This window comes from Myotis daubentonii, chromosome 3, assembly GCF_963259705.1.
Source record: "Myotis daubentonii chromosome 3, mMyoDau2.1, whole genome shotgun sequence".
NCBI lineage: Eukaryota > Metazoa > Chordata > Mammalia > Chiroptera > Vespertilionidae > Myotis > Myotis daubentonii.
Window position 1 is genome coordinate 118272246 of NC_081842.1, and position 21122 is coordinate 118293367.

The 21122-nt window shown below is 39.1% G+C and overlaps 1 protein-coding gene across 3 annotated transcripts in view; it reads left to right on the forward strand.

Annotated features, from left to right (window-relative positions):
- The first annotated feature begins 265 nt into the window (after positions 1-265).
- The window catches only part of GCC2 (GRIP and coiled-coil domain containing 2), a 78447-nt gene continuing 57590 nt past the window's right edge, over positions 266-21122 (forward strand). Inside the window, exons 1-9 of one of the 3 annotated variants that reach the window (XR_009451898.1) lie at positions 266-422; positions 776-832; positions 1785-1869; positions 2980-3047; positions 9038-9142; positions 10237-12696; positions 13167-13239; positions 16141-16241; positions 16333-16431. Coding sequence is in view for 2 of the 3 variants with exons in the window: in XM_059688338.1 (XP_059544321.1) it covers positions 417-422; positions 776-832; positions 1785-1869; positions 2980-3047; positions 9038-9142; positions 10237-12696; positions 13167-13239; positions 16141-16241; positions 16333-16431 (3054 nt within the window). In the remaining variant the exon portion in view is untranslated. The remainder of the gene's footprint in view (positions 423-775; positions 833-1784; positions 1870-2979; positions 3048-9037; positions 9143-10236; positions 12697-13166; positions 13240-16140; positions 16242-16332; positions 16432-21122) is intronic. The other 2 variants (XM_059688338.1, XM_059688340.1) reach the window with 2 other exon arrangements.

Below are 21122 nucleotides of genomic sequence, written 5' to 3' on the forward strand. Positions count from 1 at the left end.
GTTAATCAGACTAGCATGTGGCCCCTTTTCCTTCACACAAGTAACAGTAAATCCCTATGCTAATTAGCTCACTACTAGTAAATATAGGGAATTTACTGACTCACTGGCCATGTAGATCGGCCCCCAGCTTCACCCCTGTGACTGGGCTCTCAGGGGCTCCTCCCTAGGTTTGCAGCCCCGGGAGGTGCCCCCGGGGCGCCGGGCTGGCATCGGGAGGAGCTAGCCGCCGCAGGAGCGGAAGCGGAAGCGCCCGGGGCGCAGCCATGGAGACGCGTGGGGTGGGGCAGCTGGAGGCGCGCCACCTTTGACCTGCCATCGGGCCACGTCAGAGGCCGGCGCAGACGCAAGTTCCAGTCGGCACCGGAGCTGCAGGCTGGGGACTGCGTGGTTGCAGGGGCCGCGGCGGGCGAGCCGCCATGGAGGTAACGCGGCCCGAGCCCTGAGCGGCGCACTTGGGTTGCGGCCCACCGCCTTCTCGCCGAGCCTTGCGGCCCCGGGTTGGACGCGGGGTAGGCCCGGGATGAGGGCTCAGCAGCTCCCCGCAGTCTCTCCCACCGTCCCGGAATCCGCCCCTCGCTGTCCCAGGCCCATTAGAGCCGCTCCTACACGATTGCTAAGATCAGCCCCAGCGACAGACCCCTCCTTCCCCAGGTCTTTCTCACGGTAAAGGCTTCCTCCACCTGATCCCACGGAAGGGTTTTTACCCCTCAAGGTTCCGCGTTCTGTTCCAGATTAGGAAAACAGTTCTGACCACCTGGGTTTGATTGTTTTGCAGGATCCTGTCCAACATGGAGTGGCTTCACCAGCCACGCCTGGAGCCGGGAAATCGAAGGTGAAGAGAATACTTGACTAGCAGGCTCCCTGGAGAGTAGAAGGCTGATGAATTGGAAAACTGTGGCATTGAGGGCGGGGGGCGGGTTCAAAAGAAATAGCCTTTCTCCAAGGGCTTTCCATTTTAATTTACACAGTCACCCACCTGTTCCCTTTTTAAGTTTACTGGTATGAAAAGAGTTGATTTTTTGTTGACTTCTTGCGCCTGGTTAGCACAGCTGAGAATTCTGCAATTTTTCAGATATAAACAAAGCAGCCTAATTTATGACGATTCATATAGTGTAGTGGGAAGAGCAGACATGGGTAGATAAGAGTCAAGGACTCTGTTCTGTAGGCTTCTCCTATGATGGGAAGAGAGTTCAATTGTGTAATTTTCATGGCCCTGTACAGCCGTTTACCCTTCAATGATTCTCAAGGGTAGCGGTTTATCACTTGCATGCTAAGTTTCAGGCACTCTAAACACTCCTTCATTTCAGCTTCATGGTAACCATGAGATAACTACCATTGTTCCCCAGTTTTACAGATGAGCCCACAAGTTATTTTCCCTGAGTTTTAGTTGAAGCCGTAATGCAACATGATTCATCTTATTGCTATAAGAATTATGCTTACATGTTTTCATGTAGCCAAAGACTTGTCTTGGATAGAATGAAACACTTTTACAGCTCTAAAGAACTTTAAGTAGGATTAGTCTCAGTCCCCTAATTTACAATTAAAGAAATCAAAACCGAGAAAGTGTCTTCATCTCTTTCAGCAATATCTGTAAGACCTGAGCTATTTTTACATTTCCTAGTAGTTGCTTAACTAATAATTGAAGTTGCATTTGCTCATTTTTAAAAATGTAGTGTTTGGTTGACATACAGTAGGATTTTCATTTTTGGGGAGATGTGATGTTCTTTTGCAGTATAGCAGAAACATGAGTTATAACAAATTGGTAATGTCACTACATCTTTCAGCTGGAAACATTGCCCAAGGAAGATCTTATCAAGTTTGCCAAGAAACAAATGATGCTAATACAGAAAGCTAATTCAAGATGCACAGGTATTGAGTTGAAACTGTTTATCATAATCACAATATTATTTAATCATAGTTAAAAATTAGTTTTTTAATAGTACATTTGTTTTGTTTACTAGTGAATCCAGTAAAATCTTAGACAGTGTAATGGAATCTGTTATTTAACATTCTATTTGCCTCTGATTATTTTTTTAACCTCACATCTCTAAACTGCAGTTCCTTTGAATTATTAAAATAAAGGAAGATATTTAAAACAATTTGTTGAATTAAGCACCTTTTTTTTTTAACTTAATTTAGATTGTATATTCTTCTGAGTCAAGCATGTTTTCTAGAGTAGTCAGTTGAAATGTTAGAGACACAAGGTTGTGAGCCAAAGAAGTAAAACAAGGCCTAAGTAAAGTAATAAAAGATTTCCACTTCTGGAATTTTGAATTATATTTATTTGCTGAAGTTGATTGAGTCCTTATTTAGTTTGCCTTTCTTTATATTCCGAAAGGATGAATAAATTAGTATCCTTTTTAGTATGTGTGGGTTAGTGCTTAAATTTTCAGTGACTTAACAAATGTTAACTGCCCAGCCTAAAAGCCAAGATTTATTTTCTGTTAGGAAAGGTCAAATTGTGTTTTGGGAGGTTGGATCAATTTGTGATAGAGAGAGTAATTTATTTGGAAAGGTATTCTAGGCCCCAGACCTAGACATGAGTTGATGAAATAGATTAACATGTATGTTTAATATGAGGTTAGTTGTTGCTTTAAGATTCTACAGTAAGAAGTTGTTTACAGCTGAAATAATAATGTCTGGGATTTGTTTCAAAAATTTGATAGAAAGGAGAAAGTGAATGCAGGTCAGAATGAAACAAGATTGGCTATGTAATAATTGTTAAATCAAGGTGGTGGGAACATGACGAATAATCAGTCTATTCTCTTTACTTTTATATATTTGGAGTTTTTCATAATAAAAAGGAAAATAACAGGTAATAATGGGTTAATATTTTCTTAAATTATTTGCTGCTTCTAAAATGTATTCTTATTTATAGTGATTTTTTTTTTTTTAAAGAATGTACTTATTCCTTTAGCCAGTTATTTTTTATTTCTGAACTGGAATCTTTTTCTTTTTTTTTTTTAAATAATTGTTTAGAATTAGAGAAAGAAATTGAAGAACTCAAATCAAAACCTGTTGCTGGAGGAACTGATGAAGTTATTAAGGTGATGAAACAGTTGTGAATATTGCTTTCATTTTGATTTATTTACTTAGAGGAAATGTCTAATGACCTATCAGATTTCCGTGAGGGCCGTCAGCCTCCTGGAGCACTCTCCAGCTTTCTGCCTCTGTTTCTCCACTTCCTCTCTGCCCTTAGATAAGTTTGTAATCACTCTGGATGGCTGTAAAAAGAGAGGGTTAAATGAGCTCTGGCTCCTTCCGTTCTGAAATAAGTATTATTCCCTCTTCTTTTCATCAAACACACTGTAACTATGGTTGTTGCCTCAGTCTCAGCCCTGTTCTTCCCTCTCCCACTCAGAAAGCCCAGGATGTTGATGACGATTTGGGGGCTGATCATTTATATATACATTTAACCTACAGTAGATAGGTATCCCTGGACTTGACTACTGACCCATATCTCACAGGTGAATTTCTAGCTATTGGGGGAAAAATTTTTGCTCATTTCTCGAGTCTGCTCTTCAACATGACTATCCTCTTCTCTGGACAACCAGGGACAGCACCGTTTTCGAGGCCTTTAACATTAGAGACTCCTCAGCTCTCCTGTCTCTAACTGTGTGTGTGTCAGTCACCAGAGAAGTATTTTTTTTTCCCTTCAAGATAATGCAGTAGTTCACCCTCCTTCTCCCCATGTCCATGGCTCTGTGTGAAGCGCTTCATGTCATATGTGACTTAATTTTAATAACCCCTAACTAGGCTCTTTCTCTTCTTACTGCTATATCCAATTGCCAGATCACAGAATGTTATTTTTACCTTGTTATTCTGCTTAAGAACCTGAGTTGCTTATCACCTGCCATTAACCCGAATAACTAAATACTTTTTCCTTCCCCCACTTGGCCTAACCTTTTGAAAGTTTCGCTTCTCAAAACTCTGCAATTATTTTTTCCTTGCTTTTCCATATTTATAATTTGAGTTTTGCGATCTATTCTTTTATTATATGTTATCTTACACTCTTATTAGATGGCTCTAAACTTGTGAGCAGTGAGCAATTGAAAGACTCCCAGAGCTTTTCCTGCTGATAGCTCTCGCAGAAATGGTGAACGTTCCTAAAACCACCGAACTTTCTGTAAGAAGTATGGCAAGCATCAACCCCATAGAGTTAACACAGTACAAGAAGGGCAGAGATTCTCTGTATGCACAGGGAAAGCGGCGTTATGACAGGAAGCAAAGTGGCTATGGTGGGCAGACTAAGCCGATTTTCCGAAAAAAGGCTAAAACTACAAAGAAGATTGTGCTGAGGCTTGAATGAGTTGAGCCCAACTGCAGATCTAAGAGAATGCTGGCTATTAAGAGATGCAAGCATTTTGAATTGGGAGGAGATAAAAGAAGGGGTCAAGTGATCCAGTTCTAAGCTTCATATTTTGTTTGATTATATGACAATAAAATCATGATATGTTCACTTCAAAAAAAAAGAAAGAAAGAATGACTTCCAGAAAGTTACTACAGGAGGTCTTAAATCCCTATGCATCTCATGCAATATACTTTTGTTCTTTATTTAGCTAAAATAGTATATAGTGAATGGCATGCACAAATACCACTTGGATTTATAGTGAACTGATTTATTTAAATATTACTGAATTCATAGTAGTTTTCTTTGTTTATCTGGTCATTATGTTATTTTCTTAATCAGTTCTGGCCAACGTACAACTACATGGTATTTAAGAGTACAGTCTGGAGTCAGACTGCCTGTCAGATCTTCAGATCCCTGCCTGCTCTGCCACTTACCAGCTGTGTGACCATGGCTAAGTTTCTTCATTCTCGGTGACTCAGTTCCTTCAGCTGTAGACTAGAGATAATAATACCTATTTTTTATAGGGTTGTTTAGAGTATTATGAGTAAATAAATGTACATCACTTAGAACTGGATCTGTCACATAAGTACTTGATAATTATTCATTATCATTATTACTTTATTTTTTAAAATATTTTTATTGATTTCAGAGAGGAAGGGAGAGGGAAAGAGAGAGATAGAAACATCACAATAACAGAGAATCATTAATTGGCTACCTCTTGCATATACCCTACTGGGGATTGAGCCCGCAACCCAGGCATATGCCCTTGACTGGAATCAAACCTGGGACCCTTCAGTACACAGGCCAACGCTCTATCCACTGAGCCAAACTGGCTAGGGGTCATTATCATTATTACTATGTATTTGTGGGAATGTTTTATGCACATTTATGTATGCACACCAGAAGGAGGCTTTTGGATTTGAAAAAAAAACCACAAAGATTCTCTTCAAATTTGTATCATTTAACTCTTAGCTCTTAAAATACTTTTTATAAAATTGCATTTTAGAATACCTAAATATCTGCCCCTTATTTGTTCCTTATCACCAATCAATGTATTCTCCTATTCTGTCAAAACTGTTCCTAGAGATGAGATTAGAAAATTTCTCTAAGTTAGCCAACATTGCCTTTTATTTTATTTTATTTTATTTTATTTTATTTTGTTTTATTTTATTTTATTTTATTTTTTTGCAGGAGACATTTTTGTTGTTGTTAAATATATTTTATCGATTTTTTACAGAAAGGAAGAGAGAGGGATAGAGAGTTAGAAACATTGATGAGAGAGAAACATCGATCAGCTGCCTCTGCACACCCCCTACTGGAGATGTGCCCGCAACCAAGATACATGCCCTTGACTGGAATCGAACCTGGGACCCTTCAGTCCACAGGCTGACACTCTATCCACTGAGCCAAACTAGTTAGGGCCCAACATTACCTTTTAGGTTATTTTTTGTTTTGTTTTGTTTTTATATTTTATTGATTTTTTAGAGAGAGGAAGGGAGAGGGATAGAGAGTTAGAAACATCGATGAGAGAGAAACATTGATCAGGTGCCTCCTGCACACTCCCTACTGGGGATGTGCCCGCAACCTAGGTACATGCCCTTGACTGGAATCGAACCTGGGACCCTTGAGTCTGCAGGCCGATGCTCTATCCATTGAGCCAAACTGGTTAGGGCAGGTTATTAGTTTAATAATTAACCCATGTTATCCTAACCACATAAGTCCCAGAATGTAAAGGTTTGGCAAAAATTTAGCTCTCTTTTACAATGACTTCTGTTTTCCAAATGGTCAAATTAGTACTCTCCTGCACTAATTTGATCTGGTGGTTCTCTAGTATTGCTGCACAGCTTTCCTGGACTTGGCCTCTTGCCATGATTCTGTGAATTTCTACACTGCTTTCCTATGTTGGCCCTTCTGTTTCTAGGTCACATGTCTTCACCTTCTTGGTTAACCCTCTCATTTGGTATAGCATGTCCTTCTATAGCTTCCTAAGAATGGATGCATGGGAGGAAAATTTTTGTCATCTTATGTATTCAAATGGATTTATTCTGCTCTCATCCTATCTAATAAAAGAGTAATATGTAAATTAGCTGTCACTCCGTGACAAAGACAGCAGCGCCCATTGTGGCCGGGGTGGGACACTGGCAGCTTCGCCCCGGCAACACAAGCCCAGCGTCCGTGCCCCAGCCGCGTGGAGGGAGGGGAGGGAAAGGTCCTTGGGCCAGAGGCCGGGATGAGGGACACTGGCATTGTTGCAGGCTGGACTGAGGGAACTCCCCCTCCCCCCGTTCATGAATTTCGTGCACTGAGCCTCTAGTGTTTGAATAATAGCTATAACATGACATAGAAGTCTAAACTTTCTACATCTGTGTTTTTTTAAATAACAGTTTTTCTTTATTATTTCAGTAGTAGCCCGGTGCATGAAATTCATGCACATTAAAAGGGAATTAATTAGAGGAAATATTTTAATATTGCTATTTGCCCTTTCTCTATAATAGAAGTGTCAGAACTGAAAGAAAATTAGTAAAATGTATATGAAAATCTTCCTCCTGTCAGAGTCTGGGGTACGCTGCGGGACCCAGAGTCTAGTCTCCCCCGCGTGCACCTCGAAATTGTGCGATACCCAGACCCGACCGGCCCCACCCCCATTGGGCGAAATCCAGACTCGGCCAGCCTCACTCTCATCAAGGCCTGCCGGGCAGGGAGCGCAGCCTCAGGTCCCCCATCAAGCCCCGCCAGGCGGGGGATGCAGCCTCAGGGCCCTCGTCAAGCCCTGCTGGGTGAGGGACGCAGCCTCAGGTCCCCGGCCTGGTGGGGGGGGCGCGGCCTCAGATCCCCCTGGCTCAGGGCGGATGGCGCAGCCTGAGGTCCCCCGTCAAGCCCCACCAGGCGGGGGGTGCAGCCTCAGGTCCCTTGCCCTGGCGCCACGCAGCCTCAGGTCCCTGCTGATTGCTCATTATGGGAACCCCGCCTCCGCTGTGGGCACAGTCATCTTGTGACGGTGTGAGGGTCAATTTGCATATCGCCTCTTTATTATATAGGATATAAGTCCAGAGGTAGGCAATTCAAGGATGATGGATGATGAAGTGTACTTATGATTTTAACATTAAGGATTAACTTTATATTTGTGGTGAAATGGGTCTGTGCTTTTCCTGTGACGTCCTTGGATATCAGTATCAAGTTATGACAGTTTTATAGAATAACTTGGGAATTCTTCTTGTTTTTCATTTTGTCTGAACAAGTTCATATGTAATTGGTATAATCTGTTCTTTTAAAATTTGATAGAACTCACCAGTTAAGCTATCTATTTCTCCTGTTTTCTTTGGTGGACAATTTTAAATAGCTGGTTTGATTTTTAAGTAGATAGAGTGGTGTTAATTAAACTTTTAATTATTTGCCTTGAGTTAATAAAGCTACATTTTTCTAGGAATTTCTATTCATTTCATTCCAGTTTTCAATTTATTGCCAAATAATTGTTCATATTACATACTCTGTTTAATCTCTGATTTATATGTAGATATTTCTCCCCCTTTTTTCATTATATTGTTTGTTGCTTCAGACTTCTTTTGATCAGTCTTACTAAAGGTTGTCTGCTTTGTTAACTGACTCTAATTGTTGAACTGTTTTTGATTTTATCAATTTCCACACCTATTTAATTTCTGTAGAGAATAACCCTGTCTCTGCCCTAGCCAGTTTGGTTCAGTGGATGGAGTGTCGGCCTGCAGACTGAAGGGTCGCGGGTTCGATTTCGGTCAGGGGCACATGCCTGGATTGCAGGCTCGGTCTCCAGTGCAGGGTGTGTGGGAGACGGCTGATCGCCTAGGGGCAGGTCTTATCTTCCCCTAGTGCAGTGGTTCTCAACCTGTGGGTCGCGACCCATTTGGAGGTCGAACGACCCTTTCACAGGGGTTGCCTAAGACCATCCTGCATATCAGATATTTACATTACGATTCATAACAGTAGCAACATTACAGTTATGAAGTAGCAACAAAAATAATTTTATGGTTGGGTCACAACATGAGGAACTGTATTTAAAGGGCCAGAAGGTTGAGAACCACTGCCCTAGTGGCTTCTCTAGGATTTCACGCATCTGCATTTCCTAACCAGATTTTGCCCCTTGTCAAAGCAAATCTTAATTCTCTCTCATCATTGATGTTTCTATCTCTCCCTCCCTCTCCCTTCCTCTCTGAAATCACTTTTTAAAAGAAAGAAAGAAAAGAAATATATCTTTAAAAATAAAATAACCCTGTCTCTGAGGGAGACAGGACATGGGTAAATTTCTTGCCTAATATTCTAACCACTCCCTATTCATACTATCACCCAATCCCCAATTTTTGAACGCAGTATACATTGTACCTTCAACAATATCTGTTGCCTCCAGTTCCTGAGCATTTAATTCTCTAGAGTATTTCTAGTTTCTCATAATTGTTTCTCTGCGAAGGCCCTTAGGTTATAGCTTTCTTCCTCTCTCTAATTCAGTTCCTCCTCTTCCACTTTCAGTTTTCCAAAAATATGTTGAAATTTCACATATCCTCATGTCCTTTCTTCTTTTCTCTTTTTTCTTATGTATGTTCCTTTTAAAATCTTGGATTCTTATTTTAGTGTGGTTTGGAAAAGATGAGGAGATAACTTATGCATGGATCAACCCATTATATTTAACCTCGGGCAAACGAATCCTGTTTCAAACAGGCATTGTCTGAACATCTGGATGCTGTTCTTCTGGAAAAAGCAGAGACTGAGCAACAGTGTTTTTCTCTGAAGAAGGAAAATATTAAAATGAAGCAACAGGTTGAGGTAAGGCAATATTTTAATTTTTTTATTAACTTATATAGTGTGGTAAGGAATTTTTAGACTTAAGATCTTAAAAAGCATCTGATCTGACTTTAACAGTTTACAAACAAGAAAATAAATTGATATTTAAAAAGAAAAATAACTGAAATTACTCAACTACAAGAGATAGAGCTAACATTTCTTTGTTGCATTCTTTTTTTTTTTTTTTTTTCCGTTTTGATTTCAGAGAAGAAGGGAGAGGGAGAGAGAGAGAAACATCAGTGATGAGAGAGAATCATTGATTGTCTGCCTCCTGCACGCCCCATACTGGGGATTGAGCCCGCAACCCGGGCATGTGCCCTTGACCAGAATCAAACCTAGGACCCTTCAGTCTGCAGGCTGATGCTCTATCCACTGAACCAAATCAGCTAGGGTTAATGTCATTCTTTAATAAAAATGGGGTAAAAAAAAAAAAAAAGTATGTATTTTATGAAAATGTATTTATGTAGGTCGAACCTCACACATATTCCAAATACTATTATCTGTTCAGTTCTAGGATATGCAGTTACCTCGTGGGTCTGGGCAAATTTTTCCAAAAAGTCTTTTATTAATCTTCTCAAGAGATAGTTGTTAAAGCCTTGTGATGTAATACAAGTTACATAGTTTGTCCTTTTAAAAGAAAATTAAATTCATAAATTTCCTAGTTATTACTCTGAATGGCATTAGTACTGTTGATATATATTGTCATACTTAAGGTAGTCAGACCCTAAGTAGAATTCTTGGAATATCAGTGTCCTATTTTTCTAAGTACTTTCCTGTTCATTTCCTGTTTTCTCTACTTAGCCTGTGACTAATACTTTTCTTGAGGACAGGGGTTTCTTTTGTCTTAATTAAATAATTATTTTTAATTTTTATGTCTTGATTTTTTTTTTTTTAAGAGAGAGAGAGAAAAACATTGATTTGTGGTTCCACTTATTTATGTATTCATTGGTTGCTGCTTTTATGTGCCCTGACCAGTGATTAAACTCACATTTGGCATATTGGGATGACACTCTAGCCAACTGAGCTATCTGCCCAGGGCTAATAAAATAATTTTTATGTACTTATTTTTATAATAGGATTCTGAAAATAAGATGGAAGATATCCACAAGGAGTTTGAACAGTCACAAAGGAACTGTATGAAGCAAGTGGAAAATTTGAAAAATGAATTAATGGCAGTACATTGTAAACACAGTGAAGATAAAGCTAGATTGCTGAAGGAATTGGAAGAAGAAAAAAAAAAACAATTCGAGTTTTCAGAACAACTTAAATTTCAGCGTGACTCTGAAGATAATGTTAAAAACCTGCAAGAAGAGATTCAGAAAATTAGGGCAGCCTCTGAGGAGCAAATTTTATATCTGAAAAATCAATTAGAAGCTGCTACAAATGAAAAGGAGCAAGAAATTACTCATCTTCAAAAAGTCATTGAGGCTAATTCTCAACATTACCAAAAAGATATTGATAGTTTGCAAGAAAAACTTATGCAGTTGAAAGCTACACATCAAGAAGAAGTGAAAGAATTGATGTGCCAAAATCCATCATCTGCTAAAGAACAAGAAGCAGAAGCCAATAATTTTAACCAGCTAAAAGAGAACTTAGTCAAACAATGTGAGACAAGTGAGAAGCACATTCAGGAAAAATATGAATTAGAAAACTTAGGGAAAGCCTCAAATGCAAACCAAGAAAATCAGATGTCTTCTTTGCTCTTACAAGATACTTTTGTCGAACAAATAGTAAATGAAAAAGTCAAACACTTAGAAGATACTTTAAAAGAACTAGAGTCTCAACATAATATCTTAAAAGATGAGGTAATTTATATGAATAATCTTAAATTAAAACTTGAAATTGATGCCCAACATATAAAGGATGAATTTTTTCACGAGCGGGAAGATTTAGAATTTAAAATTAACGAATTATTGCTAGTTAAAGAAGAACAGGGCTGTGTAATCGAAAAATTAAAATCTGAACTAGAAGATTCAAATAAACAACTTTGTCATATTACAGAACAGCATAACAAAGAAATACAGAGTCTTCAGGAGCAACAGCAAAAAGAAATATCAGAACTACATGAGACATTTTTGTCAGATTCAGAAAAAGAAAAATTAACATTAATGTTTGAAATACAGTGTCTTAAGGAGCAGTGTGAAAACCTACAGCAAGAAAAGCAAGAAGCAGTATTAAATTATGAAAGTTTGCGAGAGATTATGGAAATTTTACAAGCAGAACTAGGGGAATCTGCTGGAAAAATAAGTCAAGAATTTGAATCAATGAAGCAACAACAAGCATCTGATGTTAATGACCTTCAGCAGAAGCTCAGAACTGCATTCAATGAAAAAGATGCTCTTCTTGAAACTGTGAATCATCTCCAAATAGAAAATGAAAAGTTATTGTCACAAAAAGAACTTGTACCAGAACTTGAAAAGGCCATAAAAAATCTTCAAGAAAAGAATGATGCATATTTAGTTAGTCTCAGTCAGAGAGATTCCATGTTACAAGAATTTGAAGCAAAGATAAGTTCTCTTACCGAAGAGAAAGATAATTTCATAAGTAAAATTAAAAGTTCTCATGAAGAGATGGGTAATCTCCATATAAAATGTGAAAGGGAAGAAAGATTAATTCTAGAACTTAGGGAAAAAGTGCAGCAAACTACCCAGTACAACAGTGAACTAGAACAAAAGGTAAATGAATTGACAGGAGAACTCGAAGAAACTTTAAAAGAAAAAGACCAGAGTAGCCAAGAACTAGAAAAGCTTATGATTCAATTGAAAACTCTCTCTGAAAACCAGGAAGCACTGTCATCTGAAGTGAAGTCTCTTTATGAGGAAAATAGTAAGCTACTTTCAGAAAAGAATAATTTGAATAGAGATGTGGAAGCTTTCTTGTCTCAAAAGGAAGAATATTTTATTCTTAAGGAACACATTTCTGAATTAGAAAAGAAACTTCAGGTAACAGTTCAAGAGCGAGATAATTTAAATAAACTGTTTGAAAATGAGCAAGCCCAGAAGTTATTTGTCAAAACTCAGTTGTATGGTTTTTTTAAACAAATGGAGCTGGAAGTAGAAGAAAATGAAGAGCAAGATGTTACAAATGTTCTACAAGCTGTAGGTGAATCCTTAGCTAAAACAAATGAGGAAAAACATAACTTGCTCTTTCAATATGATAAAAAGGTATTAGAGTTAGAAAAAAATATTAAGTGCCTTGAGGAGGAGAATATAGTTCAATATGAGGAACTTAGGTCTTTACTTCGAGACTATGAACAAGAGAAAGTTCTCTTAAAGAAAGAGTTAGAAGAAACTAGGTCAGAAAAAGAGGCCCTGCAGTCTGATCTTCTAGAAATGAAAAATGCTAATGAAAGAACAAGGCTTGAAAATTCGAATCTTTCAATTCAAGTTGAAGAAATGTCTCAAAAATTGTGTAGCAACTTTGAAATCCATAACGAAAAAGAAAAATCTTTTATAAAGGAACTTGAAAACCTAAGGCTAGCACTAAAACAAAAAGAATCTGAATTGCAAGATGTGAAAGCAGAGTTGATATTAAAGGTATTTTAATTTGAATTTTATCAATTTAAATAAATTCTTAGTTCAAATTGTGAGCTCTAGAAAATATATAAACTTTTTTACACTTCAAAGCCAGAATTTAAATTTTGGGCATTTAAACTCAAATGGGAAATTTTTGAAAAATACATTTCATGATGACTTTTTGGTTTTGGATCATTTTAGAATTATGATCTTGCATAAGATTAAGTGATATTGTGTAATTGTATAATTTAGTCAACAACAAAACTGCACTAAGAATGAAGAAATTTGAATTTCATTCTTGTGTGATGTACGTATTACCTTTTTTAAGGTCAATATTACCTGGTCTCTCAAGGGAAGAAAAAGATTGTTCACGAAATTGCTTTTTGTATGGATTCTTTAATAATGATTTTCTTATATTTAACATGATGGCCCATTCATCATTAAGAATAAAATGATTCTGTTTTTGTTTTTTTGTTTCCTATAAAATCTAGGATTCCTTTGAGAAATCACCTTCCGTAGAAAATAATCAACCTCCTTTAGTAAAAGAACTAGAAGCAAAAATAGGTAAGTACCGTTTTGCATATGTTGTCACAATTATACAGATTCTCCTTAGAGTTAAAGTAGGTTGGGAAATATAGAAGCCAGTTAATAAGTCTTTAAATCATAATAAGCAGCTGTCTCTTCCTAATATCCCCTTTCTCGCCCCTCTGCCATCTGTTTGTCTTCCCTTTCAAAACTGTCACTTTTTGTTTAATCCAAGTAAAGGACTGATATGATTTCATTTATAAATGGTTCCATGGTTAAATAAACAAACTATTGAATGCCCAGTTACCTAGGCACTAGTAATAGAAAGGTGATTAAGATACAGGTCATGTCTTCAAAAAGCTCACTGCCATAAGGGGCTGTTATTACATTAGTTTGATGTGTGTGCAAGGTACGGTGCTGGTGGTACTAAAAGTAACTGCCTGTTTTAAGTTAGGAAAAACATCACAGTATAAACTACTTTTCTTGTGTCTTGAAGAATGAAAAATTTTCCACAAAATGAAGGTATTTTAGCAAGAGGAAACAGCAAGAGCTTGTATGTTAACATATATACCATCAAGGAGCATATTAGAAGTTCCTGGGGAGGCAGGAGTCTGAGCATAGACGCACCAGTGCCACCTGCAGATGAGTCAGGACTTTATTTCTCATCATTATGGGATAGCTCTTTTAAAGACAAAGAAACAGCACTAGGTGGTTGGGCTCAGTGGATAGAGCATTGGCCTGGGGACTGAAGTGTCCTGGGTTCCATTCCAGTCAAGGGCACATGCACAGGTTGCGGGCTCGACCCCCAGTAGGAGGTGTGCAGGAGGCAGCCTCTCCTTTCCTCTTTGAAATCAATAAAAATATATTTTTAAAAATATAAATAAACAAAGACAAACAAATACTTAGTGTTTTGTAATGTGCCCATAATTCCTCATTTTAGTGCTCACTTAAATTGGCAGAGAGAAGGGGAGAGGGTAGCTGGAAGAGATTAGAATGACACCCAGTTTTCTATAATGGATGATTGGGGCAAGTCAGGTTAGGGAGATCATTAGCTCAGTTTTAAATAAATTAAGTATAAGGACCAATGCAAGTGGAGATGTCAAATAGACTGCTAAATATGCAAATCCAGAATTGAGAAAAAGCTAAATCAGAGATAAAAATTTGTAATCAACGTAATAGTTGGCATTAAAAGCCATGTGATTGAGATCACTAAGCAAATGAGTGTAGAAAAAGGATGAGGACCAGAGATAGTTCTCTATCATTTAAAAATCAGAAAGATAGAAACAGCAAAGAAAGTTGAGAAGGAAAGAAGGGAGGTAGGAAGACCCAGAGCATAAAATGTCTTGGAAGCTAAGGCAAATGAAGTTCAAGTGTTTCAAGAGGGAAAAATGTTTAACCATGTGAATGCTGTGATAGGCTAAGTAACATTAGTACTAAGCACTAACCATTGGATTAAGCAACCTAGATGTCATTGGTAACTTGATAGTAATAGTTCCCATGATAAGCCAAAGCTAGATCCTGATTGAAGTGAGTTAAAGAAACAAATGGAAGAAGAGAAATTTGAGAGCATATATAAACAACTCTTATAAGTTTTGCTATAAAAGAAAGAAGAGATGGGACAATATCCACAGAGGAAATGTGGTTTGCCTTTTTGTGTGTGTATGATGTTTCATCTATCCTGTCATGACTGCAACCCTCTTTAACTGCATTCATTATTTATTCATGAGCTTAATCTCTCGATATTTTTTTTAAATATATTTTATTGATTTTTTACAGAGAGGAAGGGAGAGAGATAGAGAGTTAGAAACATCGATGAGAGAGAAACATCGATCAGCTGCCTCCTGCACATCTCCTACTGGGGATATGCCCGCAACCCAGGTACATGCCCTTGACTGGAATCGAACCTGGGCCCTCTCAGTCCGCAGGCCGACGCTCTATCCACTGAGCCAAACCGGTTTCGGCTCGATATTTTTCTTATTGTATGCTTATAAATTGGAGAAACACTAATAGAGGAGGAAGTATGCTGCACAATAAAGAAGAATTGCTACATTGGTGCCTGAGTAGGTGAGAAGATATAGGACAAAATGCAGAATTGAAACAACTGTCCTGCGTTTCACACACACAGATGGTTCATCAGTAGCAGCCAGATGTATTTGTACAGTGTATTTGAAGACAGTGCAACTACATTAATAAGCAGGGATAGAACTAAAGTTAAGCAGTGATACCATCAAAAAGTAAAATATGCCCTGTCGAGTGTGGCTCAGTTGGTTGAGTGTCAGCCTATGAACAGGAGGTCACGGTTCGATTCCCAGTCAAGACACATGCCCAGGTTGCGGACTCAATCCCCAATAGGGGGTATGCAGGAGGCAGCCGATCAATGATGCTCTCTCATCATTGATGTTTCTATCTCTCCCTCTCTCTTCCTCTCTGAAATAAAATAAAATAAGATAAGATAAAATAAAATAAAAATTTAAAAAGAAATTAAGGGGAGAGGTCAAGACTGGATACATAGAACACATTACAGGTTTAGTTGTAAGAATAAGACCAACCAAGAGGGGTATGCTTAAGGAGCATGACTATATAACTTCATCTGGTTATATAACTTAATAACAATATAACTTCTACTTGATCCTTGTTTGAAAATTATCACCTAAAATCTTGGTATACGGGTGTTTCCAGGAAATCTTTTCAGGTTAAAGATGTCCTAACAGCCTCTCCAATTCCTAGACAGTTATGAAATGCCTGAAAAACAAAAGTAGACTATTATGGAGGATTGAAGAAAATGGAAATTTTTTACATTGTTTCCCTCACTTAGATAATGAATACTTAAGCTTTCACTTAAAAAAATAGGTATTAATACTTTTTCTAGGGCTAAAATAAGTAAATTTGGATATTTTTCCTTTTGAGTTCATATATAAGCTATTCATTTTATGTTTTTAGAGTACCTCAAAAAAGAATCCAGAGAGAAAGAGGAAAAAATAAATAAGATAAAACTAGTTGCTGTGAAGGCAAAGAAAGAACTAGATTCTAGCAGGAGAGAGGTAAGGTGACTTAATGCAAAATTCAAAAACCTTACATTTTAGAAAATCAACTTTTCTATCCATAAAACTCTCTATTATATATTTAAAATAGGCCCAGACTCTAAGGGAAGAACTCAAATCTCTTCATTCAGAAAAGGATCAGTTGTCTACTTCCATGAAAGATCTAATTCAAGGAGCAGAAAGCTATAAGGTAAAAAGTTACTTCAATAACAAGATTTATTTGTAACCTCTAAGCCAGGGGTGGGCAAACTTTTTGACTCGAGGGCCACAATGGGTTCTTAAACTGGACCGGAGGGCCGGAACAAAAGCATGGATGGAGTGTTTGTGTGAACTAATATAAATTCAAAGTAAACATCATTACATAAAAGGGTACGGTCTTTTTTTTTTTTTTTTTTTTTTTTTTAGTTTTATTCATTTCAAACGGGCTGGATCCGGCCCGCAGGCCGTAGTTTGCCCACGGCTGCTCTAAGCTAACCAATGTACTAGAAATTCTTGTCTATAATAATCACCTTGTGTTTTTAGTAAATCGTTTTTACTATGTTTTTGTATAATGTATCATGTCAAGATTTTAAGTAGCAATGCTTTAAATAGTGCCTTGTATTTTAAAATTAAGATTCTGTTTTTGGATTTTATAATAAAACTAGAGGCCTGGTGCACGAATTCGTGCACGGGTGGGGTCCCTCAGCCTGGCTGGCGATGGGGGCCGATCAGGGTGGCCGGCCGACCAGGGGAAGGGACCGCCGGAGGTTGGCAATGGGAGTACACTGACCACCAGGGGGCAGCCCCTGTGTTGAGTGTCTGCCCCCTGGTGGTCAGTGCGCTTCATAGCAACCGGTCGATCACTTGGTTGTTGGTAGCTTAGGCTTTTATATATATAGATTAGGAACAAAAAAGATGGTATTATTACTGTTGTCTTCTATATATATAAAAGGCTAATAATATGCTAAGTGTCTGACCATTCAACCGGTTGCTATGACGCACACAGACGATCAGGGGTGCAGACGCTCAACGCAGGAGCTCCCGAGCTGCAGGGAATTGGCAGCAATGGTTCTTGGGTGACACACCCCGAAACCAGAGAGGAGGGAGCCCTATTCCTCGCAGGGCCGCGTAATTCTACCTTCAGCCATGGGTTATGTTGTTGCTGGGGCACTTTCGGCCCCGAATCTGGTTTACTGCACACCTGCGTTTGCGTTCCACACCCTGTACGACAGCAACTTTGCAGAGTGCCCTCTTGCACTCTGGGACCCCTTGAGGGATGTTGGAGAGCTGGTTTCGGCCTGATCCCCGCAGGCCAGGGCGAGGGACCTCACCTGCCGGAGGTACCCCACTCACTCCACAGATGCCAGGGAGGGACTGCGGGAGGTTGGCTTCAGGGCGTATCCAGCCCATCTTGACCAGTCCCGCCCTGCCGGCCACCTTCTAATTAATTTCTTTTCACTGTGCACGAATCCGTGTACCGGGTCACTAGTTATTTAATACTAGAGGCCTTCACCGGTGTGGGGCATGGCCTGAGGGATCAGCCTGCTGAGAGAGCATCCTGGTCAGCCAAGCGGTGCTCCTGCTGTGGGAGCACACTGACCATCAAGGGGCAGCTCCTGCGTTGAGCATCTGCCCCCTGGCAGTGTGCGTCAAAGCAACTGGTTGACTGGTTGTTCTGGTTGTTTTGCCATTCAGTTGCTGTGCTTTTATTATATAGGACTAGAGGCCCAGTGCACGAACTCGTGCAGCAGTGGGGTCCCTCGGCCTGGCCAACATCTCCCAAAGGGTCCCAGATTGTGAGAAGGCACAGGCAAGGCTGAGGGACCCCACTGGTGCACGATTAGGGCCAGGAAGGGACGTGGGAGGTTGGCCAGCAGGGAAGGGACCACGGGAGGGCTCCAGGGTGTGTCCAGTCCATCGCACTCAGTCCCAATCAGCTGGACCCCAGCAGCAAGCTAACCTACCGGTCGGAGCTCTACCCCCTGGTGGTCAGTGCACGTCACAGCGAGTGGTTGAGCAGCCTTAGCATATCATTAGCATAGTACACTTTGATTGGTTGAACAGACAACCAGATACTTGGTATATTAGGCTTTTATTATATAGGAATTGTTCTGCCCACATGAATAAGCCATTTGAAGCTTAAACAACAGGTCTGACAGGGAAATGAAAGTATTATTATTTGGAGGTAATATGCTTTTCTACCTAAATAAAATGAGAATACTATAAAAAATAAAGTAATTTAAAATGAGAGTACAAAATTACTGAATGCAAAATAAATACCATTATGTTTCTTTATGTATTCTTTCAGCAAATATGTTTACAGCTGGGTTGAGTACTGGGGAGATGGTCACCAATATACTAAGTTATTGCCATGTTAGGACTTACATTCCAATGGCAATAACAGACAAGCAGACAAAAATACAAGATGGATACTGTATAGAAAAGTAAAGGTAGATAGGGAGTAGGCCATAATCAAGTGGGATTTGATTAAAAGAAGAAAAACCCAAAGTAGCCTAAAATAAAATTTCATGAAGAACTTTAATGATAAAATTTGGAACTTAATGAAGAAAACTGCAAAACATATGTAGGATGACTCAATATTACTTGAAATATTAGTTCTCAGTTTTGTTTACAAGTTCTAAAACAATTTCACTTAACATTATAAGTTTTTTAAAATAAGTTTTTATTTTTCAGTTATAGTTGACATACAATATTACATTAGTTTCAGGTGTACATGACAGTGATTAGACATTATAAAACTTACTGAGTGCTCATCCCAAAAAACGTAACCATCTGACATCATACATAGTTACTAGAATATTATTTTTATTATATTTTTTTGTTATTGTTAATCCTTACCCAAGGATATTTTTCTATTATTTTTAGAGAGAGTGGAAGGGAAAGGGAGAGACAGAGAGAAACATCGATGTGAGAGAGACACATCGATTGGTTACCTCCTACGCGTACCCTGACCAGGGCCAGGGAACCTGCAAACCAAGGTATGTGCCCTTGACCGGAATTGAACCCGGGACCCTTCAGTCGGCAGACCAATGCTCTATCCACTGAGCAAAACTGGCTAGGGCATAGTTATTAGAATATTATTGACTGTATTCCCTATGCTGTACTTTATGCCCAAGACTATAAGTACTAATTTGAACTTCTAAAACCCTTCACCTTTCTTAACCATCCCTCAAATCCCCCTTCCATCTGGCAACTGTCAAAATGTTCTCTGTATCTATGAATCTGCTTCTGTTCTGCTTGTTCCTTTATTTTGATTTTTAGATTCAATTGTTGATAGGCACTTATTGCTATTTTATTGTTTTTATTTAGATTGTTTAACATTTCATGTAATACTGGTAAACTTCTTTAGCTTTTCCTTGTCTGGGAAGCTGTTTATCTGACTTTGAATTCTAAATGATAGCTTTGCTGAGTAGAATAATCTTGCTTGTAGGTCCTTCCTTTTAATCACTTTGAATATTTCTTGCCACTCTATGCTGGCCTGCAAAGTTTCTGTTGAGAAATCAGCTGACAGTCATATGGGCGCTCCCTTGTAGGTAACTAACTGCTTTTCTCTTGCTGCTTTTAAGATTCTCTCTTTGCCTTTAACCTTTGGCATTTTAATTATAATGTGTCCTGGTGTGGGCCTTTTTGGGTTTATCTTGTTTGGGACTCTCTGCACTTCCTGGACTTGTGTGTCTATTTCTTTTACCAGGTAAGGGAAATTTTCTGTCATTATTTTTTCAAATTTTGATTTCTTGCTCCCCTCCTTCCCATGACCCTATGATGCAAATGTTGGTATGCTTGAAGTTGTACCAGAGGCTCCTTACACTATCTTCGTATTTTTGGATTCCTTTTTCTTTATGATGTTCTGATTCTTTGTTTTTTGCTTCCTTATATTCCAATTTCTTGACTTGATTCTCCACTACTCTACTGTTGATGCCCTGTAAATTATTATTCATTTCAGTTAGTGAATCCTTCGTTTCTGACTGGTTCTTTTTTATACTTCCTAAGACCTTCTTCATGCTGTTGAAGTTCTCGCTAGCTTCTTTGAGCATCCTTATAAACATTGTTTTGACTCTGTATCTGGTAGTTTGCTTGCTTCCATTTCATTTCATTCTTTTTCTGGAGGTTTCTCCTGTTCTTTCTTTTACAATATGTTTCTTTGTCTCTGCATTTTTTCCGCTTCCTTGTGTTTGTTTCTATGTATTAGGTAGAGCTGTGTCTCTCGGACTTGGTAACATGGCCTTGTGTACTAGTTGTCTCATAGGGTTCTGTGGCCCAGCTGGGTGCTCCAGGTGCACCCCTGTGTGGACTGTGTGCACTGTCCTTTTGTAGTTGAGTGTTCTTTGATGTTGGTATCTCTGAAAGGAATTGACCCCCAGGCCAATTGGCTGTGAGGACCAACTGTGATTATAACTGAAGAGCTGCTATACAGGAGCCTACCCTATGGAGCAAGACTTGCTTCAGTGGGGCTTTGGTGCTCACCTAGTCTGCCCCTTGGGTGTGTCACTAGTGGATGTGGTAGAGTTGTAATCTGGCCTGTTCTGATGCTGTCCTCTGGATGGACTGGTTTGGGGCCTACTGGGCGGTGCAAAGTCAGCCACTGCCTGGGTCCTGCCTGGGGCCACCTGTCACAAGCTACAGAGAGATCTGCAGATGGCTGCTACTTGTGTTGGGCTTGGAGTTGCCCAGCAGAGGTCAAGATCTGAACCAAAAGAGGGCTGCCACTAGTGCCAGACCTGGGGCCACTTATTGAGAGGTACAGGGTATGCTGATGTTGGTTGCTGCTTGTCTGAGAGATTTTAGGAAATTCTGAAGCATGAGGCAAGAGAGGCCAGTTGTATGGAAAAGTCACTGGAAACAACTTAGATGAGTTAGCAAGTTGGGCAGGGGTAAGGTCTC